At 41.5% G+C, this 18,597-nt stretch overlaps 1 protein-coding gene across 18 annotated transcripts in view; it reads right to left on the bottom strand.

Moving 5' to 3' along the window:
• Nucleotides 1-18,597, bottom strand: part of TCF12 (transcription factor 12) — a 143,315-nt gene that overhangs the window by 15,685 nt on the left and 109,033 nt on the right. For 12 of the 18 annotated variants that reach the window (XM_079953268.1, XM_079953263.1, XM_079953261.1 and 9 more), the window contains 6 exons: nucleotides 17,733-17,880; nucleotides 14,955-15,019; nucleotides 12,393-12,471; nucleotides 9,267-9,340; nucleotides 6,504-6,575; nucleotides 5,108-5,314 (listed from right to left, as the gene is read on the bottom strand). In XM_079953268.1, coding sequence (XP_079809394.1) covers nucleotides 5,108-5,314; nucleotides 6,504-6,575; nucleotides 9,267-9,340; nucleotides 12,393-12,471; nucleotides 14,955-15,019; nucleotides 17,733-17,880 — 645 coding nt within the window. The remainder of the gene's footprint in view (nucleotides 1-5,107; nucleotides 5,315-6,503; nucleotides 6,576-9,266; nucleotides 9,341-12,392; nucleotides 12,472-14,954; nucleotides 15,020-17,732; nucleotides 17,881-18,597) is intronic. The other 6 variants (XM_079953254.1, XM_079953262.1, XM_079953259.1 and 3 more) reach the window with 3 other exon arrangements.

An 18,597-nucleotide genomic window follows, 5' to 3' on the forward strand; every position in this document is an offset into this window, starting at 1 on the left:
CTGCTGAAAACAATCCTGGCATCCAACAAAACGAGGACCCATTTAAGGGGGCATTTCCATGTAGGCAAAGCCAAACCTATGAACACAAGGATCAAGCATAAAGAACCAACAGTCTCCCATGCATCACAGATTTTTGAGGGGATATTTACTGAAACCTTATCAGGTGCGACACAAAACACCAGCAGGAGCGCTAGCACCTGTGGGTACTGCACTGGCAACCCCTGCACTATACATTTCCTGCAGCGGACCAAGAAAAGTACAGCATGTCCAAGCAGCTTGCAAAATAGGACTCTTTAACTTGTTACTGAGTACCGAGTACAAAAGGAAATACGTCAAAGAATAGAGAGACAGCCAACATATTTGAAAGTGCTCAACATGTCTGGCAAGAGAGCTAGTGAAGGACTCTGCTCCCTACTTTAGCTTAAAGTTATTGCAGTTCATGGCAATGCCAGGCTTCTCCCAAAAAGCACAATGGAATCTAACAGTAATGTATGCTTCCAAACATGAAATAGAACGCAAAATGGTGGGTTGCTTTTAAGATTTAAAATGTTCATTGAGTAAAGAGCAGGGAACTTGTAACAGCCAGCACAACAGAACACACCAAAACAACAATTAAGCAGAGATGCAGGAAATGGTTTTTTTGAAGCTGGCAGAAAACTTAAGCAAGTGTTACAATAAAACCATGCCTGGTTATGTAAGTCATAAAAAATAAGACTTACATTACTCATTTCCTTGTTTCTTCTGCCAAGGACATTTTCAAGGAAAATTAATTATTTTTTCTAAGAGTTAAGAAGTTAAAATGAGCTGCAATGGGATGTCCAAAATATATTGCTAAATCTTAATGAACTTTTTTTGGCCAAGGTTTACTCAGAAGGGCAAACTTTCCTACTTCATCAGTGCTTCAGTCAACATACATAATCTTCCCCAACCTAGTGTTCTCCAGATGTTTAGAACTGCAACTCCTTTCAGACCCAGCCAGCATAGAAGGCTTTGTCCTATGCATTCTATCGACTGAGAGCAGTCAGAATTCCATCAGCAAAAATTATATGGAGAAGAAACTACTAGGCACCCATCCTTCACTCAGGCCAAGGGATTCAGACTGCTCAGCTGTGGATGATGCCTCCATATCCGACTGGTGAACCCTCCACAGTTTCTTCTTAGAGAGCAAGCTAGAATGAGAAAACCTTAGCTCTTCCTCCCTGGTGCTTCAGAGGTGATGAGAGGGGTAAGGAGGTTTGGCCTTATAACATTATTACTTTCATAATGTTATATTTGATTAAGAGCTATACTCGTAATGTTCACCAATATTAGCATGTCTACTGGCACTAGTCAGCCAGCCCAACAAATCTGAGCACATTTTCTATCTCACCACTGAAGACAATCCTATACCAGACCCACCAGTCTGTTTCTCCCTTAGTACCTATGATGTAGAGCCCATCATTTCTGAATTAAATGGGGATTCAGGACAAGTTTCCAGTGATACACACAGACCATGACTGCATCTTCTACATAAATCACAATCTCTACACCCAATATGTAGTTCAAAAAAATGAAATTGGTTCTTACTATTTCTATTTGCAGATTAGGTTGGAAGACATTTTATCTTGAGTATGCCACTTCCTACTGGATTTGATAGGCAGGGACCTAAGAATCTCTTGCCTCTTCCAGGGGGAGGAGTCATCTTGCCCCTCCAGATCAAACTGGCAGAGCAGAAATAACTCCTCGACCCTAAAAATCAAAACACAAAAACAGAACCATGCAAGGGAATAGGAAAGAGAAAACAATAACAGAAAGAAACAAGCTGAACAAACAGCATCACTAAGCACTGTGTGCAGATTGAAGGATGCAGGTTGCAACCATGATGCCCAAACACCACAGAAGAGGGATGCAAAGTGTTTGCGAATATGGCAAACACTTACCGTATTTTTTGCTCTATAAGACTCACTTTTTCCCTCCTAAAAAGTAAGGGGAAATGTGTGTGCGTCTTATGGAGCAAATGCAGGCTGCACAGCTATCCCAGAAGCCAGAACAGCAAGAGAGATTGCTGCTTTCACTGCGCAGCGATCCCTCTTGCTGTTCTGGCTTCTGAGATTCAGAATATTTTTTTTCTCGTTTTCTTCCTCCAAAAACTAGGTGCGTCTTGTGGTCTGGTGCATCTTATAGAGCGAAAAATACGGTACTCCACAAAGACACCTTTTATAAGAATTACACAAAAACAAAAATCATCCGAATTAGGACTTTGGTAGCAGTCCAAGAAGATCAAGTTAGAAGAGTATTAAAATTTAATTGTCAAGGGTAAGAAGCCTGATATCCATAAGAATATCAGAGTTTGACATTTTGCTCTTTGCTGACCACAACAAATGCAGCTTCTCTCTGTAGACAAAATAATGCTTCGTTTTTGCAGCTTTCCCAAGAAATAACAGATCCTGCTCAAATTCATGCCCGCCGAGTCACCAAGTCCATGGGCATCTCCGCCCATGGTTTTTGAGGGTCCCTGCGTCACCGGCACGGCAGGACCCGACCCCTACCCAGCCGACTCCCTCCGGAGCTCGGAGGGAGTCCGCCATTCGGCGATGGCGCCGACCCGGAAGTGACATGGACCAATAGAAACAAAAAGGAATCCAGTTAGGGGTACCAGAAGAAACAAACTCTTAGGATATACGCAGAGAGGGGCAAAGTGGAAGGAGAGAATATACCCAGAGCCTTGCATAAGATTAAGAACAGTCTTTTACTTCCCATATAAGCCTGGTCAGTGAGTTTCATAAACTCAAAACCAAGTCCCCCATTTAACCTACTTTTCCAGTGTGAAGTGTTTGGTTCGCCCCCCCCCCCCCCACACTTTATTTCCTTCTTCATTATAGCTTCTCTCTGCACCAAAATGCATGAATAACAAAGGCATTCTAGTTTCAAGGCAATCATACAGGAAGGAGGGAGGAATGGCATTATATGTACAGGATGTGTACACTTGTGAATAGATCCATGACCTGGAGCATGGAAAGCAGATTGAGAGAATATGGGTAAAAACTGTAGGAGAGAGAAACAACAGTGACCTTACTGTGGGTGTCTGCTATAGACCGCCAAGCCAGACTCAAGTCTTGGATGATGCCTTTCTAGAGCAGATAACCAAACATTTGAAAAGGAGAAATACAGTGGTCATGGTAGACTTCAACTTCCCCGATATTGTTGGAACTCAAACACTGCCAAGAATGTAAGGACTTACAAATTCCTCCATTGCCTTGCTATCAATTTCATTTCCCAGAAGGTGGAAGAAGCAACAAAGGAATCATCTATCTTGGACCTGGTCCTCACCAACAAGGAGGAACTATTCAACAAAATGGAAGTACAGTGGTACCTTGCTTTAAGAACAGTCCGGTTTAAGAACGATTCGGTTAACAAACTCTGCAAAACTGGAAATAGTGTCCCAGTTTGAGAACTCTACCTCGGTCTAAGAACAGAATCCAAACGGTGGGAGGGCACCAGCGGCGGGAGGCCTCATTAGGGAAAGCACGCCTCAGTTTAAGAACCGTTTTGGTTTAAGAATGGACTTCCGGAACAGATTAAGTTCATAAACCAAGGTACCACTGTACTGGGAAACTTGAGAGGAAGTGATCATGTCCTCCTGGGTTTCGTGATACAGAGGCAAGGAAAAGCTGAGTGTAGTTGCACGCACTCTGGACTTCAAGAAGGCCCAATTTCAAAAGCTTAAGGAACTACTGGATGAGATCCCATGGTCAGAAAAGAGAGTCCAAAATGGATGGGAGCTTCTTCAAGTTGAAATATTGAAGGCCCAAATGCAGACAATTCCAACAAGAAAGAATATTGGGAGGCATCTAAGGAAACCAGTGTTGATGTGTAAGTTTCTGACAGTAAGAGCTGTTCCGACAGTGGAATGGTCTGCCATGGCCATCTGCCAAAGATGCTTTTGTTGAGATTTCTGCATCACAGGGGGTTGGACTAGATGATCCTCAGGGGCCCTTCCAACTCTAGAATCATAAATTTCCAACTCTAGAATCATAAACTTAGCCTGCTGATAATGTCTATCATGAAATTATATGAATGCCTGAAGCCAAACATGCCACTGGGGGGTGGGGGGTGGTGGAGTTTAACAGGAAACAAACGTCTCCTTGATGCTTAATTGTATTAATATAAATGGAAGTGAAAGTCATTTTGTTTTATATATTGTAACCCTTCACCAACTACTTTGATGGGAGGTGAAATCCTGCCTTCATTAAGAAATACCCAGCTGTGAACCTGTTTAAAAGGAAACTTTCTCAGAATAGCCAGCAGCTTTGAAAACCAGGCTGTAAACAAGCCAACCTAAACTGTTTGAGGGGAGAAATGAACAGAAGCAAATCTGCGATATCATTTTCTTACACAATGATTTCAGCGTCTCACTCTGATTCATGGCTATCTTAAATCCATTTATGTAGAATGATTCATATATGTATTAATGACAGTGAGATATTTCTCTCTTCTGGGGATGAGGGAGAAGATTAGTCTAAGGACTTTGCTTTCCCATTGTTACATAAACTACAGCTGTGCTCAAAGTCATTACATTTACATTCTGAGTTTGGGCACAACCTGGTTTCACATACCAGCAGCTTCTTTCCAGGCTTGTTTGCCAGCATCTGTTACTAGAAGTTGGTTGCATTTTATAACCATTTTTCCAACCCAGAACACTTGAGACCAATTCCATCCTCCTTGACTGCTTTCCCAGTTCAATCTCCATGTTTGCTACTTCAAGCAGAACATGGCCTGCCAATTATTAAACATCTGGAAAAATCATATGTATAAGCTCAAGTACTATTAGCAAAAGTCTCCGGTTTCTGTATCGGTCAAAGCAGCAGGATTTTACGGAGCATTCACCAGGCGAACCACTTTAGCTGTTCCCCTCTTTATGCCCTCCCTTCCCCACCCTCTACATTCCTTCCAAATGGGAACTACCAGCAGATGCATCAGGCTGCCATTTCTTCTTCCACAATCACTATCACTAGTTTGGTTTCTGACAGATGTTACTGATGCATAACATCAAATCTTCAAGCTTCAGTTCTACTAAAAATTAAGTCAAGTCAGTTTAACACATTCAGTAGATTAAATAGCTACTTACTATTGAGGCTTGCCGACTGGTGGTTACAAGGCTGGATGCTCCATAATTGGAGTTCAAACTACTAACTGGCCCATTGTGGGAAGATCCCAGTAAACTATGTATCTCTCCATGGGCGCTCGTCAGGCTCGTTGAAGGCCCCACCGCATGGCTCCTCAGCACATTGATGGCATCATCGAGTCTGTCCAAGCGATCCTCCATCCGCGACTGCTGTTAGGATTCAGAAGGAGCACAAAGGTCATTTATTGTACACATCTGCTAAACCCATTATATACTGTCATGCTTTCTACAATGGAAGACATGAAAGGCAAGTGAAATGCAATATCAAAAGGATTTCAAACGCAGCTAAGCAGCACTATAAACAAATAGGTGGGTAGTGGGGGCAGGTAGCTGATCGGAGAGGATGTGGAATTACTTCTGTCTAAAAAAAGAAGAGGATGTTTTTCAACGTTCGGTTATTTGTAAGATTAATGCTATTTGATATTTTAGGATGCAACTTGAAGAAAGAAAAACCAGCAAAAACGTCAAAATCCCAATTTGGATTTAAAAATAAAATTGCTGCATAATTTTGCTGAAATGAAATGCTGGCCTTTTCAGTCAAATGTTGGCCTTTTAGTCAGCAAATGACTGGTGGAGTAGATAAAATGCTGAAGACCCAGGTACAAATCCAATCCACCCTACAAACTCCCTCCCAACTAAGCCACAAAGATCAAAAAACGTCCTTAAGACAACTCACAATCCTTTAGCCCTAAAACCCACCTCATTTGATAGCTATGATAAAGCAAACATTTTAGAAATTAATCTGAGCTCAATCCAAATACAATTTACATACCAAAAGGAAATTTGGATTTCTCCCCCCCCCTTTTTTTTTAAAGGAAGTTTGTATTTCTTATTTCAAGCTGTCACTTTCCCAAAGAACTCAGAACAGTATTTCAAAACAATTCTGTAAAGTAGGTGAGGCTGAAATAATAGCTTGCATTAGGCTAAGTGAATTTTGTGGCAGTGTGGGGATTTTGAATCTAGATTTTCTGTATCAAAAACCAACACTCTAGCCACTGCACCAACTATGGCGTTTTACTGTCCTTAACTTAGGTTCACTGTTTATTTAAACAGCGTAGACAAAAATCAGCTTAACCTTGGAAACTCTCTACAAAGTGACATAACAAAATGGTTGAAGGAAATGTGTTATCTACAGCTTTCACCCTCCACATGTTTTGGAGCACCAATTCCCCAAGATGGCTAGGACTGATAGGCGTTCTAGTCCAAAATATCTGAAGGGCAGCTGGTTGGCAAAGATTACCATACTATACTATATGGTATTTACTGCTACTTTAGGAAAGAATCTGTAAGTAGTGTTAACTGGAAAAATCAAAAGGCACCATCTAAAGAGAAATAGTACCTCACAGACATCCTTTAAGAATGACATAGCATCTTGCAAATGCTCGTGAAGTTGTTGCTCAACTCGATTTTTCTGGCAAAGTCAAGACAGAACAAGAAGCAAAGCACAGGTTAAGTAATTTTAAAGAGGTGAGATCAACAGCTAGTATGTGTGATAGCCTCAGTGGTTAGTTAAGTTAATTCAACAAAGACTTAAATTATACTGAGAAATGAGAAGATAAAATACTGAATACTGTAGTAACATTGGAAACCTAATTTTCACATAGGTAAAAGGTAAAGGTACCCCTGCCCGTATGGGCCAGTCTTGACAGACTCTGGGGTTGTGCGCCCATCTCACTTAAGAGGCCAGGGGCCAGCGCTGTCCGGAGACACTTCCGGGTCACGTGGCCAGCGTGCATCGCTGCTCTGGCCAGAGCCAGAGCCAGAGCCAGAGCCGCACACGGAAACGCCGTTTACCTTCCCGCTGGTAAGCGGTCCCTATTTATCTACTTGCACCCGGAGGTGCTTTCGAACTGCTAGGTTGGCAGGCGCTGGGACCGAGCAGCGGGAGCGCACCCCGCCGCAGGGATTCGAACCGCCGACCTTTCGATCGGCAAGCCCTAGGCGCTGAGGCTTTAACCCACAGCGCCACCTGCGTCCCCTAATTTTCACATACTGCTTACATTTATTAGTAAAATATATGGCAGTAACAGAATACTCTTATTTGTTAGTTGCATGGAAAATGTTATTATTTTTCATCATTGTATGTCTTCTTCGTTCCACCCCCACCACACCATTTCCTAACATTGTACAGTGGTAACTTGGGTTACAGATGCTTCAGGTTACACACTCCGCTAACCCAGAAATAGTACCTCAAGTTAAGAACTTTGCTTCAGGATGAGAACAGAAATTGTGCGGCGGCAGTGGGAGGCTCCATTAGCTAAAGTGGTACCTCAGGTTAAGAACAGTTTCAGGTTAAGAGCGGACCTCCAGAACGAATTAAGTTCTTAACCCAAGGTACCACTTTACTTCCAGCTATACTTGATTACTGGTTGCCTGCAAGTGAATGTCCTCAGAATCCCGACCAAAGGCTATGTGCCATTTCTATGTAGCGCACAACACAGAAGAATAGATGAGAAAAAAGCCCTACTCATTCTAGCAATCTGTTTCTCACAGGGCTAAACAGAGGCCTATGGGAATCTCAGAGGCAGGCAAGGGAGCAATAAACTTCCCCTGATGTTATTCCCCAACTAGTATTCAGAAGCATGCTGCCTCTGATCTTGGAGATAAAATGTGCCATCATGACTTGTAGCCACTGATAGTTTTATCCTCCATTAATAGAATCATAGAGTTGGAAGAGACCACAAGGGCCATCGAGTCCAACCCCCTGCCAAGCAGGAAACACCATCAGAGCACTCCTGACATATGGTTGTCTAGCCTCTGCTCAAAGACCTCCAAAGAAGGAGACTCCACCACACTCCTTGGTAGCAAATTCCACTGTCGAACAGCTCTTACTGTCAGGAAGTTCTTCCTAATGTTTAGGTGGAATCTTCTTTCTTGTAGTTTGGATCCATTGCTCCGTGTCCGCTTCTCTGGAGCAGCAGAAAACAACCTTTCTCCCTCCTCTATGGGACATCCTTTTATATATTTGAACCTGGCTATCATATCACCCCTTAACCTCCTCTTCTCCAGGCTAAACATGCCCAGCTCCCTGTCTAGTCCCTTTTAAAGCCATTCAAGTTGATGGCCATTACCACATTGTGTGGTAGCAAATTCCATAGTTAAACGTGTTGTGCAAACTAGTGCTTCCTGTTTGCATCTTCTACTATTCAGCTTTATTGGATGACCCTGGATTCTAGTTTCAAGAGGGAGGGAGAAAAACCTCAACAGCCACTTTCTTTACTTTTTTTGTTTACCATGGCATTTGCCTTCTTTTCTAAACCAAAAAACTCTAAATGCAACTTTTTCTCATATGAAAGTTGTTCTCGTCACCTAATCACTTTGATTATCCATGTCCAACTCTATATTATTCTTGTTGAGATAAGTGCTCTGTAGATACGGCAGGTGTTAAAGAAATATCAGAGATGAAAGTCACAGCAACAGTGAAGGAAAGTTAGAATCCATCATCTCTATACCAATTTCCATATCAAATTATCAAGCCCTTATTTCCTAAATAAAGAGTTATCATACTTTTTTGTAGCAAGATGAGCAAGACATATTTTAATACTTTTCATAGAAACACAGAATAGTAGAATTGGAAGGAACTCCAAGGGTCATCACCTAGTCTAATCACCTGCAATGCAGGAATCTCAACACACAGTTCCCCATCCAATTTGAAACCATACCAGACCTTGCTTAGCTTTGCAAATGTGCTAGCAGTTTTACTGCTGCACCACTAGTTCCATAGTTATGACAGTTTCATAGTCAAACACTGAAGACAAAAACAAAAAATGCAACAAATTTTGTAAAAAGTGTGAAGCATTTGCACACCTTTTTTCTTGCATGAATTTGCTGATGGGTTACAAAAAGGTAGCATAATTTCTAACTAGACTATCACATAAGCTGTCTTTAATACAGAAACTTGATGCCCAGCAAACAGATGGCCGAAGACCCACCCTGCATGTTTGGTATTGGTATTGTCTTTAAATGAAGATAGCCATTTTTGTTAGCTAAAAATCAATTTGTAATGCTGTACTACTGCTTCCTTTAAGGACTGTAGAATTTATTAAAATTAAAGTGCTATCTTTTGGCAATGAAGTCATAACTAGCTTTAAATAATTCTTACCAAAGAGTGCAGAGAATTTTCATAGTTTGGAGAGGAAGGGGCTTGTCCTCCAGTCCTTGACCACTGACTGGCACCTGTCAAAATCAACCAGAAGAAATTCTGATGCAGGCAGGAGAAACAGGAAACAAAAAAGGCAATTTACTGTAGTAAAGTGAAGTTCCACATCATTTGTAACACAAGACTTCTTAGCTTCTAAAACTTGAGCTTTGGGAAGGACTGTAGTTCAGTGGCAGAGCACTGGGATCTCCAGGTAGAGCTTGGAAATGCTCCTTCCTGAAACCATGGAAAGCTGTTGCTTGTTTGAGTACACAATACTGAGTGCTAGATGGCCTAGTAGTCTAATTCTGTATGACGCAGCTTCCTATGTCCTAGAATTCTATCACAGATGCTGGGAGTTTCCTAGATAGTATGGTAGTTTCCCAAGAGAGACAAATATGCACCAGCACAAATGTTATTTCCTTATTTAGAAAACAATGGATGCTGCCCATCGAGACGGAGGGGGGAAATCTTAGGGCAGTTTATAATAAAATCATAAAAGCAGATGGGGAAGCAATGAATATTGTAGTGCAGTTAGCAACTGAACATCTAGCGATGTTTCCCAAATGCTGGATACTCTTTGCTATGACCCTAAATCGAGGCAGATGAAATAACCTCCTGAGAACCTAACATGGAATAAGATCAGATTGGCATAAAATCATGAGTTCCTTTAAATAGCATGAATTATTTTAAATGAATGCAGCACTCAACGGCAACACATTACATCAGAAAAGTTATGACTCTGCCGAAAACAGGAATCCTACGCAGAAATTAGCCTTGTCAAAAGACTCCCCCTTGAACCCTCTTTCTTAGTGGTGGCTGGAAGCAGAGTTAAGGAGGATGCTACGGAATCCTCAGGACTCAGCAACTGAATCCTTCTGAATAAATGAAACAAAAACCTTTTCTACCCAGACCCTGGAAAACTTCTCAACAAGAGAGATTCTATCCTCTGTCCAACTTGTTTAATTACTGCCTCATTTTTATATCCATAACACCATTTGGGGGGAAAGACAGGCAATAAAAGAAGAGTAAAGCAATCTATTACACTCCACACCTATAATAGATCAGGATTATTGTTAGGCTTCAGCATAACAGACATCAGCTATTTTGTGTGGACATTTCACCAAGCAGCAAATGCAATACAGAGATTGCTATAAAGTTTTTTGTATAAATTGTATGAACTATATACTTTAAGAGTTACATCATCCTGCCATTAGTTCTAATTCCTTGTTAAATAACAAATTTAAGTAAATTGGGCTTTCATAAGTATTCTCTGTGTGTTGAACAGCTGTTCAACATTTACTTGGCAGCTGAGGCCCTAGTATCAATGGAAGCAATAGTATCCGCTAAGAATGATGCAGCTGCCGATAGTACCTCTCCACACTAGACAACACTCAACCCGTTCTTACAAGCAATTCACAAAACTCCTTTAGAGTATTTTGTTTTAAGGGCACAATAATGTAACACCCACAGCATTCTCTCTTCCCTTTCCAGAACACAGCAGCAAGGAGTAGAAATTAAACACACACACACATTTCACAGAAACACTTTTTCAAAAGGAAACTTAAGGTTTGTGCAGCGTTATTAAAAGCAATCTCACCATCTTGTATTGTTTATGCAAGGTTTTCCTGAAATGCCTCTAACTTCAAACAGGAGTAGTACTAAGTGTTAGTCCTACTCAGGGTAGATCTACCGAACATGACTAAATTAGGTTAATTTCAATGAGTCTACTCTGAGTAGGACTAAGTTGAAGATAATTTTTGATTTTTGTAAGTTAATTCATTATACAGCAATTTTAAGCAGCCAATGAACTAAAAAGTAGCTAACTATGCATGCTGACTCAAAAGTAAATCCCATTGAATTAAATGATGTTTGCCCTCAACTAAGTGTGTTTAGCATTGTAGCCCCAAGGTCTTTAAAATGTAGGTGTTTCTATTATCAAAAACAGCCATTATGACAGTTATATATTGATTTTGCTTCATTTACTTAAGATTAGGAAAACCGTGAAAGAACAAATCATACAAACAAAAAACTCCATCAGCATAGAATCTATCAAGTCAAACTACCTAGGGTGAAACCAGAACCCTAAAAAGCAAGGTTGTTGCAATGGCCCCACGGTGATAAGTTATGACTGGGCCCCTTACAGTCTGGCTGAGCATGGCAGATCTCTGGGCTCTCCTTGTCAGGCCTGCGTCTATGGCTGTGATATCAGCAGAGAAACCAAATTAGCTGACAGCCTGTCGGAAATTTGGCAGACTGTATCTCTGTGAAACCAGACTGCAACATCCAAATTTCTCTTAAGAAATAAACATATACCCATCTTTAAGAAGGATATGCAGAATACAATAAAGAGTAAAATGGGTAATCTAATCAGGAAGACATTAACTAAAAACTGTGAGCAGAGCTGGGTGATATCAGCTTTTCAACATTGCAGTATACCACCAGCCAAACATCGCGGTCTGGAGATAGACTGCAGTGTTGAAAAAACAAGCTGCATTGACCCCTGCCCACAAGGTGCCAGGTAAAACTGCTGCAGGAGCTGAGGCAGTTTCACCCCAGTGCCTCGCGGGCTGGGACAAAGCAGCTTGTTTGCATGGCTCAACTGGGGTGCAGAAGGGCTCCGGATCCCCAGCTGAGCCAATTTCAGTGTTCCCCCCGCTTGCACACGATCCAGTGCTGGGCTGGGGACTCCTTGAACTGCTCGGCTGAGGGGAGCGGCAACCACGCTCCCCTCAGCTGAGCAGTTTCATGGAGCCCCCCCCCCAGTTGCCAGCTCATGCAGATGGGAGCTCTGTAAATCTGTTTGGCCCAAAAGGACAGCTTCACATTGCTCAGCTGAGCAGTTTAAAGATGCAGAGGGAGGAACAAGCTGTATCGGCACTGTATGAGGGCAGAGTGGTATGGCGGTTACACTCAGCGTGAGGAATCAAGAGTCTTGGCTTCCTCCAGTGGGCATTGCCAGCAGAGGGACTCAGGAGCGGCGATGGTTTCACTAGCGATATAGCTGAGTGAAGTTGACATTGCAGTCTGCTCCTCATACTGGTCCTGAGCAATATATCACCCAGGCCTAGCTCTGAGAGGGGACCTTACCTGTGAGAGGTGATGGTGATCCAACAGGTGTTGAAGGATTTGAAGGGAAACTACTGCTAGTGTGGTCAGGCGAATAAATCTAAAGGAGAAAAGGCACAAATGCAGTCATTTGAACTAATTATTATACATTAGCAAACTGTCAGTACATACAAGGTCATAGTTTCTGTTTGAACATTTTTGAAGGAAATAAAATGGTTAGAAAGCATGTATTGATATATCGCCCAGCCCTAGAGTGCAACTGATCTAGCACAATGAAGTGAATAACCAGAGTTGTTAAGTTGCACCATAGCTCTCATTCACTGAGACAGAGTCAGAATTTTCTAGTGCCAGTGTTCAAAACTCCCATTGTTCACGGCACATTTTGCAAAGGACCAGACCATGGAAAAATGAACATAATATTTTAGCTGCAGTTCACTCATTTTCAGCACTGTATTCTTGTTATTAAAAAAGCGCACATAGACATTCCATTGTTGCGCCCATAAACTAGGTTTAAGGTGCCATTTAGCTCCTAGCTTTCGTATCTCGGTTCATATCTCTGTCTTAGTGCATAGTGCCCTGTAAGTTTCAGATGCATAATACTCACTTTATAGTCTTTCTAATAAGCATCTAAGAAACTTGGGAAGGCAGAACAAAGCCTAATATAACCACAATCGGATAAGACATGATGCTTTTAAAATATAGAAGAAAGAAAATGTGTATTTTTAAAAGCCCACAGTTAAAAGAGACCAATATTTCTTATGCAAGTGAGGGCTGCTACTTTTGCGGCTGATGACCAATGAGGAGGAATTTTCGGGGGCATTCTGCCTCTAACACATTTTCTTGCAACAAATAAGAGCCCTCTTTTGATTAGTCATGGTCCATTCTAACCAGTGGGATGCCAATATGCCTGGCCAAATGAAAAGCCCTCCACACAAAGCCTAAACAACTGAGAGCCTGCAGCACCAAGCCTTGGAGCTGTTAGCACACTGTTTTAAAACACTTCAGAGTACATTTCAGTTAAGCTTTGTCATGCTAATGTCACTGGGCCTCAAGCAACAAAAGCCATTCAGGAATTACTTGGAAAAGTCAACTTCCAAACATTTTCTCCTCCTTTGTTCAAGGACTACTGGCCATTTAGCTATCTAAGCGGCACAAAGGCTGTTCCCCCCTGGTTTGGAGGTAGGAATCAAAACACAGGTTCTGACAAAGAGATTTGATATAATCAACAAAGTTAAACAGCTCTCCACTTTGATCTCCTTTAAATTAAAGACCAAGTGTTTTGATTTGGCATTAAGCACTGAAATAAACCAGATGTTTCTCCTGCCATATAACCCTCCATGGGCACAATCTTTAAAAGGTTATTGTTTGGCAAATGTTCAGGGAAACACATTACAAATGGCACAAATACCCAGATTTTCTTTGCTTTCTATCTACACTGGTTCATTATCCAAACCAATGTATAATCCGTTGGGCTTTGGGAACTTTGTGTAAATACTTTCATGTACAATTCTCTTTCTTGCCTACTCTGAGATTAAGACCACAATTATCCAGGCTTAAACCTAAAATAAAAGAACCTTTGCAAACGTATTATCTGGCCTTACATGTTTAATCACATAGTGGTCTGTATGGTCTTTAATACTTAAACTGAGGGAGAATGTTGTATCTTCTGATGATTCACACATGAAAGGCTTTTGTTTTTGAAATGATGCACACCACCCGAATTTTACAATTAGACACTCTTTTTGTTGCTACTAACAATATTCAAAAGCTAGTAAAAAGAAGCAGGTTCACAATTTCAAGAAGATTTAACTACTTCAGCAACAGTTCATAGTGCTATGAACCAGGTTAAAAAGAAAACTCAAGAACAAACACACCGTGATCCCTTTATAGTACTATCTACTTCCTGAAGTATAGCTTGCATGACACTGTTTGGGTCAGTGGGAGCAGGTGGAGAAATACCAGAATTCCAAGTGTGCAGACTTTAGCATGAACTGTTGGAGGAGATGGAATGCATCACCATCAGCTATGACAGAAATGGTTTATGGAATGACCTACCAAGAACAGCACAGGATGAGAGACCTAAGTTACCACGGCAACTGAAGTCCACCCTTCAGTTACATATACTTCTTCTTTCATCCAAACACAATAAATCTACACCCCTGCCACTTCCTGTCCTCTGTCCAACTGCCTAACCATACAAGCTAAGGTTACATTGGGGGTTTGGGTTAGGAACTTGGCCTACTCCCTCCCATTTTTCCCCCCAGAGGGCCTTGTTAGCCAAACTAGTAGCTGGGTAGGGATCAAATTCTGACCAACCCAAGCAAAAATGGCCTCTGTCAGAATAGTTAACTGGAGCCCAGGACAGCAAACAACAGGAGATAAAACAAGAAAAACAAATTTAAACAATTTCAATACAAATGCAGAATAAGAAAGATATCCACTTCAAATGCTTGCTGGAAGAGGAAGGACAACAGAGATGGCGGCAGTCTAATATTCAACGCATATGCCTGATATAAACAAAAGGACAAGAACTTGCATGCAGCTTAAATTATTCCAGCAAGTGCTTCAGATAGTATTGCTTACAGATGCCAAGGCTTTTCCAAGAGCATCTCCAGTCTGTGAGCTTCCGGCAGCATTGCCTCTGTTGACTGTAAAGAAAACACAATGTGAATGTTGATTTAATGCAGAAGATAATTGTGGTATGCTGCTATTTAATACGCATGCTCTTTCAAAAGGATTACTATGATTTAAAAAGCAAAAATAGGGGGAAGATTATAAGGGAAAATTGGATTCACTGGTGAATTGCTCTTCTCAGTGGTACAGGGGTGTGGGAGTCTTAATATCTGGAAACATACCTCATCTTAGTTGTGTTAGGTAGGTTTAGGCTGTAAATACCAAGATAAGGTATGGGGAGCTTTCCTTACCTATACACAAAACCCCAATAGGATTGACAAACTTTAGAATAGTTATAAAAGCCACCAGACTGTGTCAGCAAGTGAAAAACCATGAAGAGGACAGGACATATGGCCATCCCCAGGACTCTTAAATAGTTAGCCTATAACCCAGAGCCAGGTCAGTTCAACTTGGGTATTATATTCACTGTTATGGGGGATCAGGTGGCCTCCACCATCCTGATTCTACTGAGAAGAGAAATTCAAATGCAAGACCAATCTTCCCTTTCTCCAGTGGTGCAGTCTTCATATCTGGAATATACTCAATCCTTTAGACAGGTAGAAAGCTACGTTTTTCCAATTATTAGGAGCCAGTCTTTGCAACATTTTATTCCCAAATGCAGCATTGTAGACAATATACCTTTTCATGCTTTATACTTGTATGTAGTGCTAGCACCATGTAGTGAACACTGTCCAATAGCATTGCATGCTCAATCAGATTAAAATTTGCAGGAGATTGGAACTGTAGACATAATACCATCTGAGTAACATCACTTGGAAAGACAGGCGAATTAATGTCAGTGTACTGGAAGAAGCAAAGATTGCCAGTGTTGAAGCAATGATTCTTCAACATTAACTTCATTGGACTGGTCATGTTGTTCAGATATCTAATTATTGTCTTCCAACTACTCTATTCCCAATTTAAGAATGGAAAGTATAATGCCGGTGGTCAACAAAAGAGGTTTAAAGATGCTCTCAGGGCAAATCTAAAAATGTAATATAAATGTAAAGGTACCCCTGACCGTTAGGTCCAGTCGCAGATGACTCTGGGGTTGCGGCACTCATCTTGCTCTATAGGCCGAGGGAGCCGGCATTTGTCCACAGACAGCTTCCAGGTCATGTGGCCAGCATGACTAAACCGTTTCTGGCAAACCAGAGCAGCGCACGGAAACACCATTTACCTTCCTGTCGGAGCAGTGCCTATTTATCTACTTGCACTTTGATGTGCTTTCGAACTTCTAGCTGGGAAGGACCGAACAACGGGAGCTCACCCCATCACAGGGATTCGAACTGCCGACCTTCTGATTGGCAAGCCACACTGGCCTATAAGCACTCCAATTGGAGAACAGCCTTTACTAAAGGTGTCATGGACTTTGAAGAAGCATGAACTCAGGGTGAAAAGGAGAAATGAGCTAAGAGGAAGACATGTTTGGCAAACCCTCATCGTGATCAACTCCCACCCAGAAACCCATATCCCCACTGTGGAAGGACGTGTGGATCCAGAATTGGTCTCCACAGTCACTTACGGACTCACTGTCAAGACTGTATTCATGAAAGACAATCTTACTCAGCTACGAGGGATTGCCAAAGGAGAAAAGGAGTAACTTAACCTCCACTGCAGTTGTTGTTCAACACTGTTAATAGCTGAGAACCGCACAGCATTTCAGAATGAAGCTGTAAAGAATGTTGCTGACAAAGAAACCCTTTGTGTAAATCACCTTTGGGGAATGTGTGTGTATAAATTACTGTTTGGGAATCTCAGAATCTCACACCACCAGATTATCTAGCAACCAACACACTGCTTGTGAGTTCAACAATGAGACTTGCAATATAGCCCAAAGAGGTCTCTAACTCCTTCATTAAATCTACTTGAGCTGCCTTCAGCAACATTTGGTAAAAAGGTGAGATACAAATATAACAAATAAACATTTTAATGCATTTCTCACAGAAGTTCTGTAATAAAACAAATGTATTCACCAAGTTGGTCTACAATCAGACATGACAAAAAAAAAACCTCCAAATTGGGTACAGGCAGCCACAATTTTAGGAGTGTCTGATATGTGGGCAACTGTGCACACTTGCATCACGCCAAACCAGGAAGTGACACCAAAACATCACAAAAACCTAACAAAAAGGGGTGGAATGAGGACTTTGCCGGCTTTTTCGATGGTGTTTCAAATATATGTGATTTCACTTAAACGTGCAGTGCGCTGGAATGTAACCCTCGCTTAGATATGCAGTTGTCTGTACTTTAGAAATAATGCCCACATCAATTAAACAATACTGTCAGAGTTTCCTCACCTTTAAGAATTATACACTAGATTCTTGAATGAATCCATTAGTGGGGCGGAGGGGATAAATTTTGGCTGGGCTCTCTCAGTGAAAAACAAAGTAATGAATTGGAAGCCCAGTTCTCACTTTGTATAATAATTCGCCCAGCACTAGAAAGTACTCCACACTACCAAATATATCCACCCACCCATCCTGCCCTGGAACCATCTCTTCAGGCAAAATTCCAGCAGTCAGCACTGACAATGCTGTAACCCCAAGCGATGCAACAAAATCTTGTGAAATGACACATTCACTTTTACACTCCACATGGACCATTAAACAGCATCAGCATGGACATACAGATTTCTAGATTAGCCATAATCTTCCCATGATGCTTTAGGGATTCAAAAAATCTCACCCAGTATGTTGTTGTTATCTGATCCATTGACAGGTGGAGTGTGTGAGGCAACATACGACGAACTGCTGGTACTGCCCCGGTGGAAGCTGGACATTGGAGGAAGGCTGGCGTTTATATCCGATGGTGAGACTGAATGTGGGGGATAGCTCTAGGAAAAAGCAGAAAACAGGGATCACATATGTGCCTTAGTTAGTATTAACAAAATAAAAAGTAAACCAGAACATGCAAGTTAAGAATCTCAGAACTGTATATCTACAACAGACCAAAGTTTATCCAGCTCAGGAGTGGCTAGAAATGTGTCATGAATATCAGGATTCTATCCTTCGCTATTAGGGCTAACAGCCACAGATGGATTGAGAGACAATTCAGACACAATGCTTCCTGCTAAGTGAATGAGCCTTATGGTTATATGGTCCCCACCCCTTCCTAAGCTATGAGGTGAAGTCTAGAAGCTCCCATTCTGGCTGTAAATTTAACCCCAGCTCCTCACTGCTTGCATTCAGATTATAAAAATCTTATGGTTTAAAGTTGGCTTCTGTCTCCCAACTAGTTTGAAAGCCATTAACCACAGTTCCCAACCAGGACATAATGGGAGAATATGGTGAATTGCAGCTTTCTGGGTTGTTTTACTACTCACACAAAATGAGGAGTGAAATGGCTACATGAGGGTGACTGAAGCTTATACCTGAATTTTGGAAACTGTGGTATAGAAACAGCCAGGATCCAAAATTATGGTTTGAACCTGGCATGCTCTAACAAACCACCTTGATATAAGAGGAAGCTGAGGTTATATTAAAATTGTAAGCAAAAGCTTCCAATCTCCTCCTCCTCCTATCAAGGAGGGTAGGGCACAAACCTAGGGCTT

Source organism: Podarcis cretensis (genome assembly GCF_951804945.1).
Source record: "Podarcis cretensis genome assembly, chromosome: 14".
Classification (NCBI taxonomy): Eukaryota; Metazoa; Chordata; class Lepidosauria; order Squamata; family Lacertidae; genus Podarcis; species Podarcis cretensis.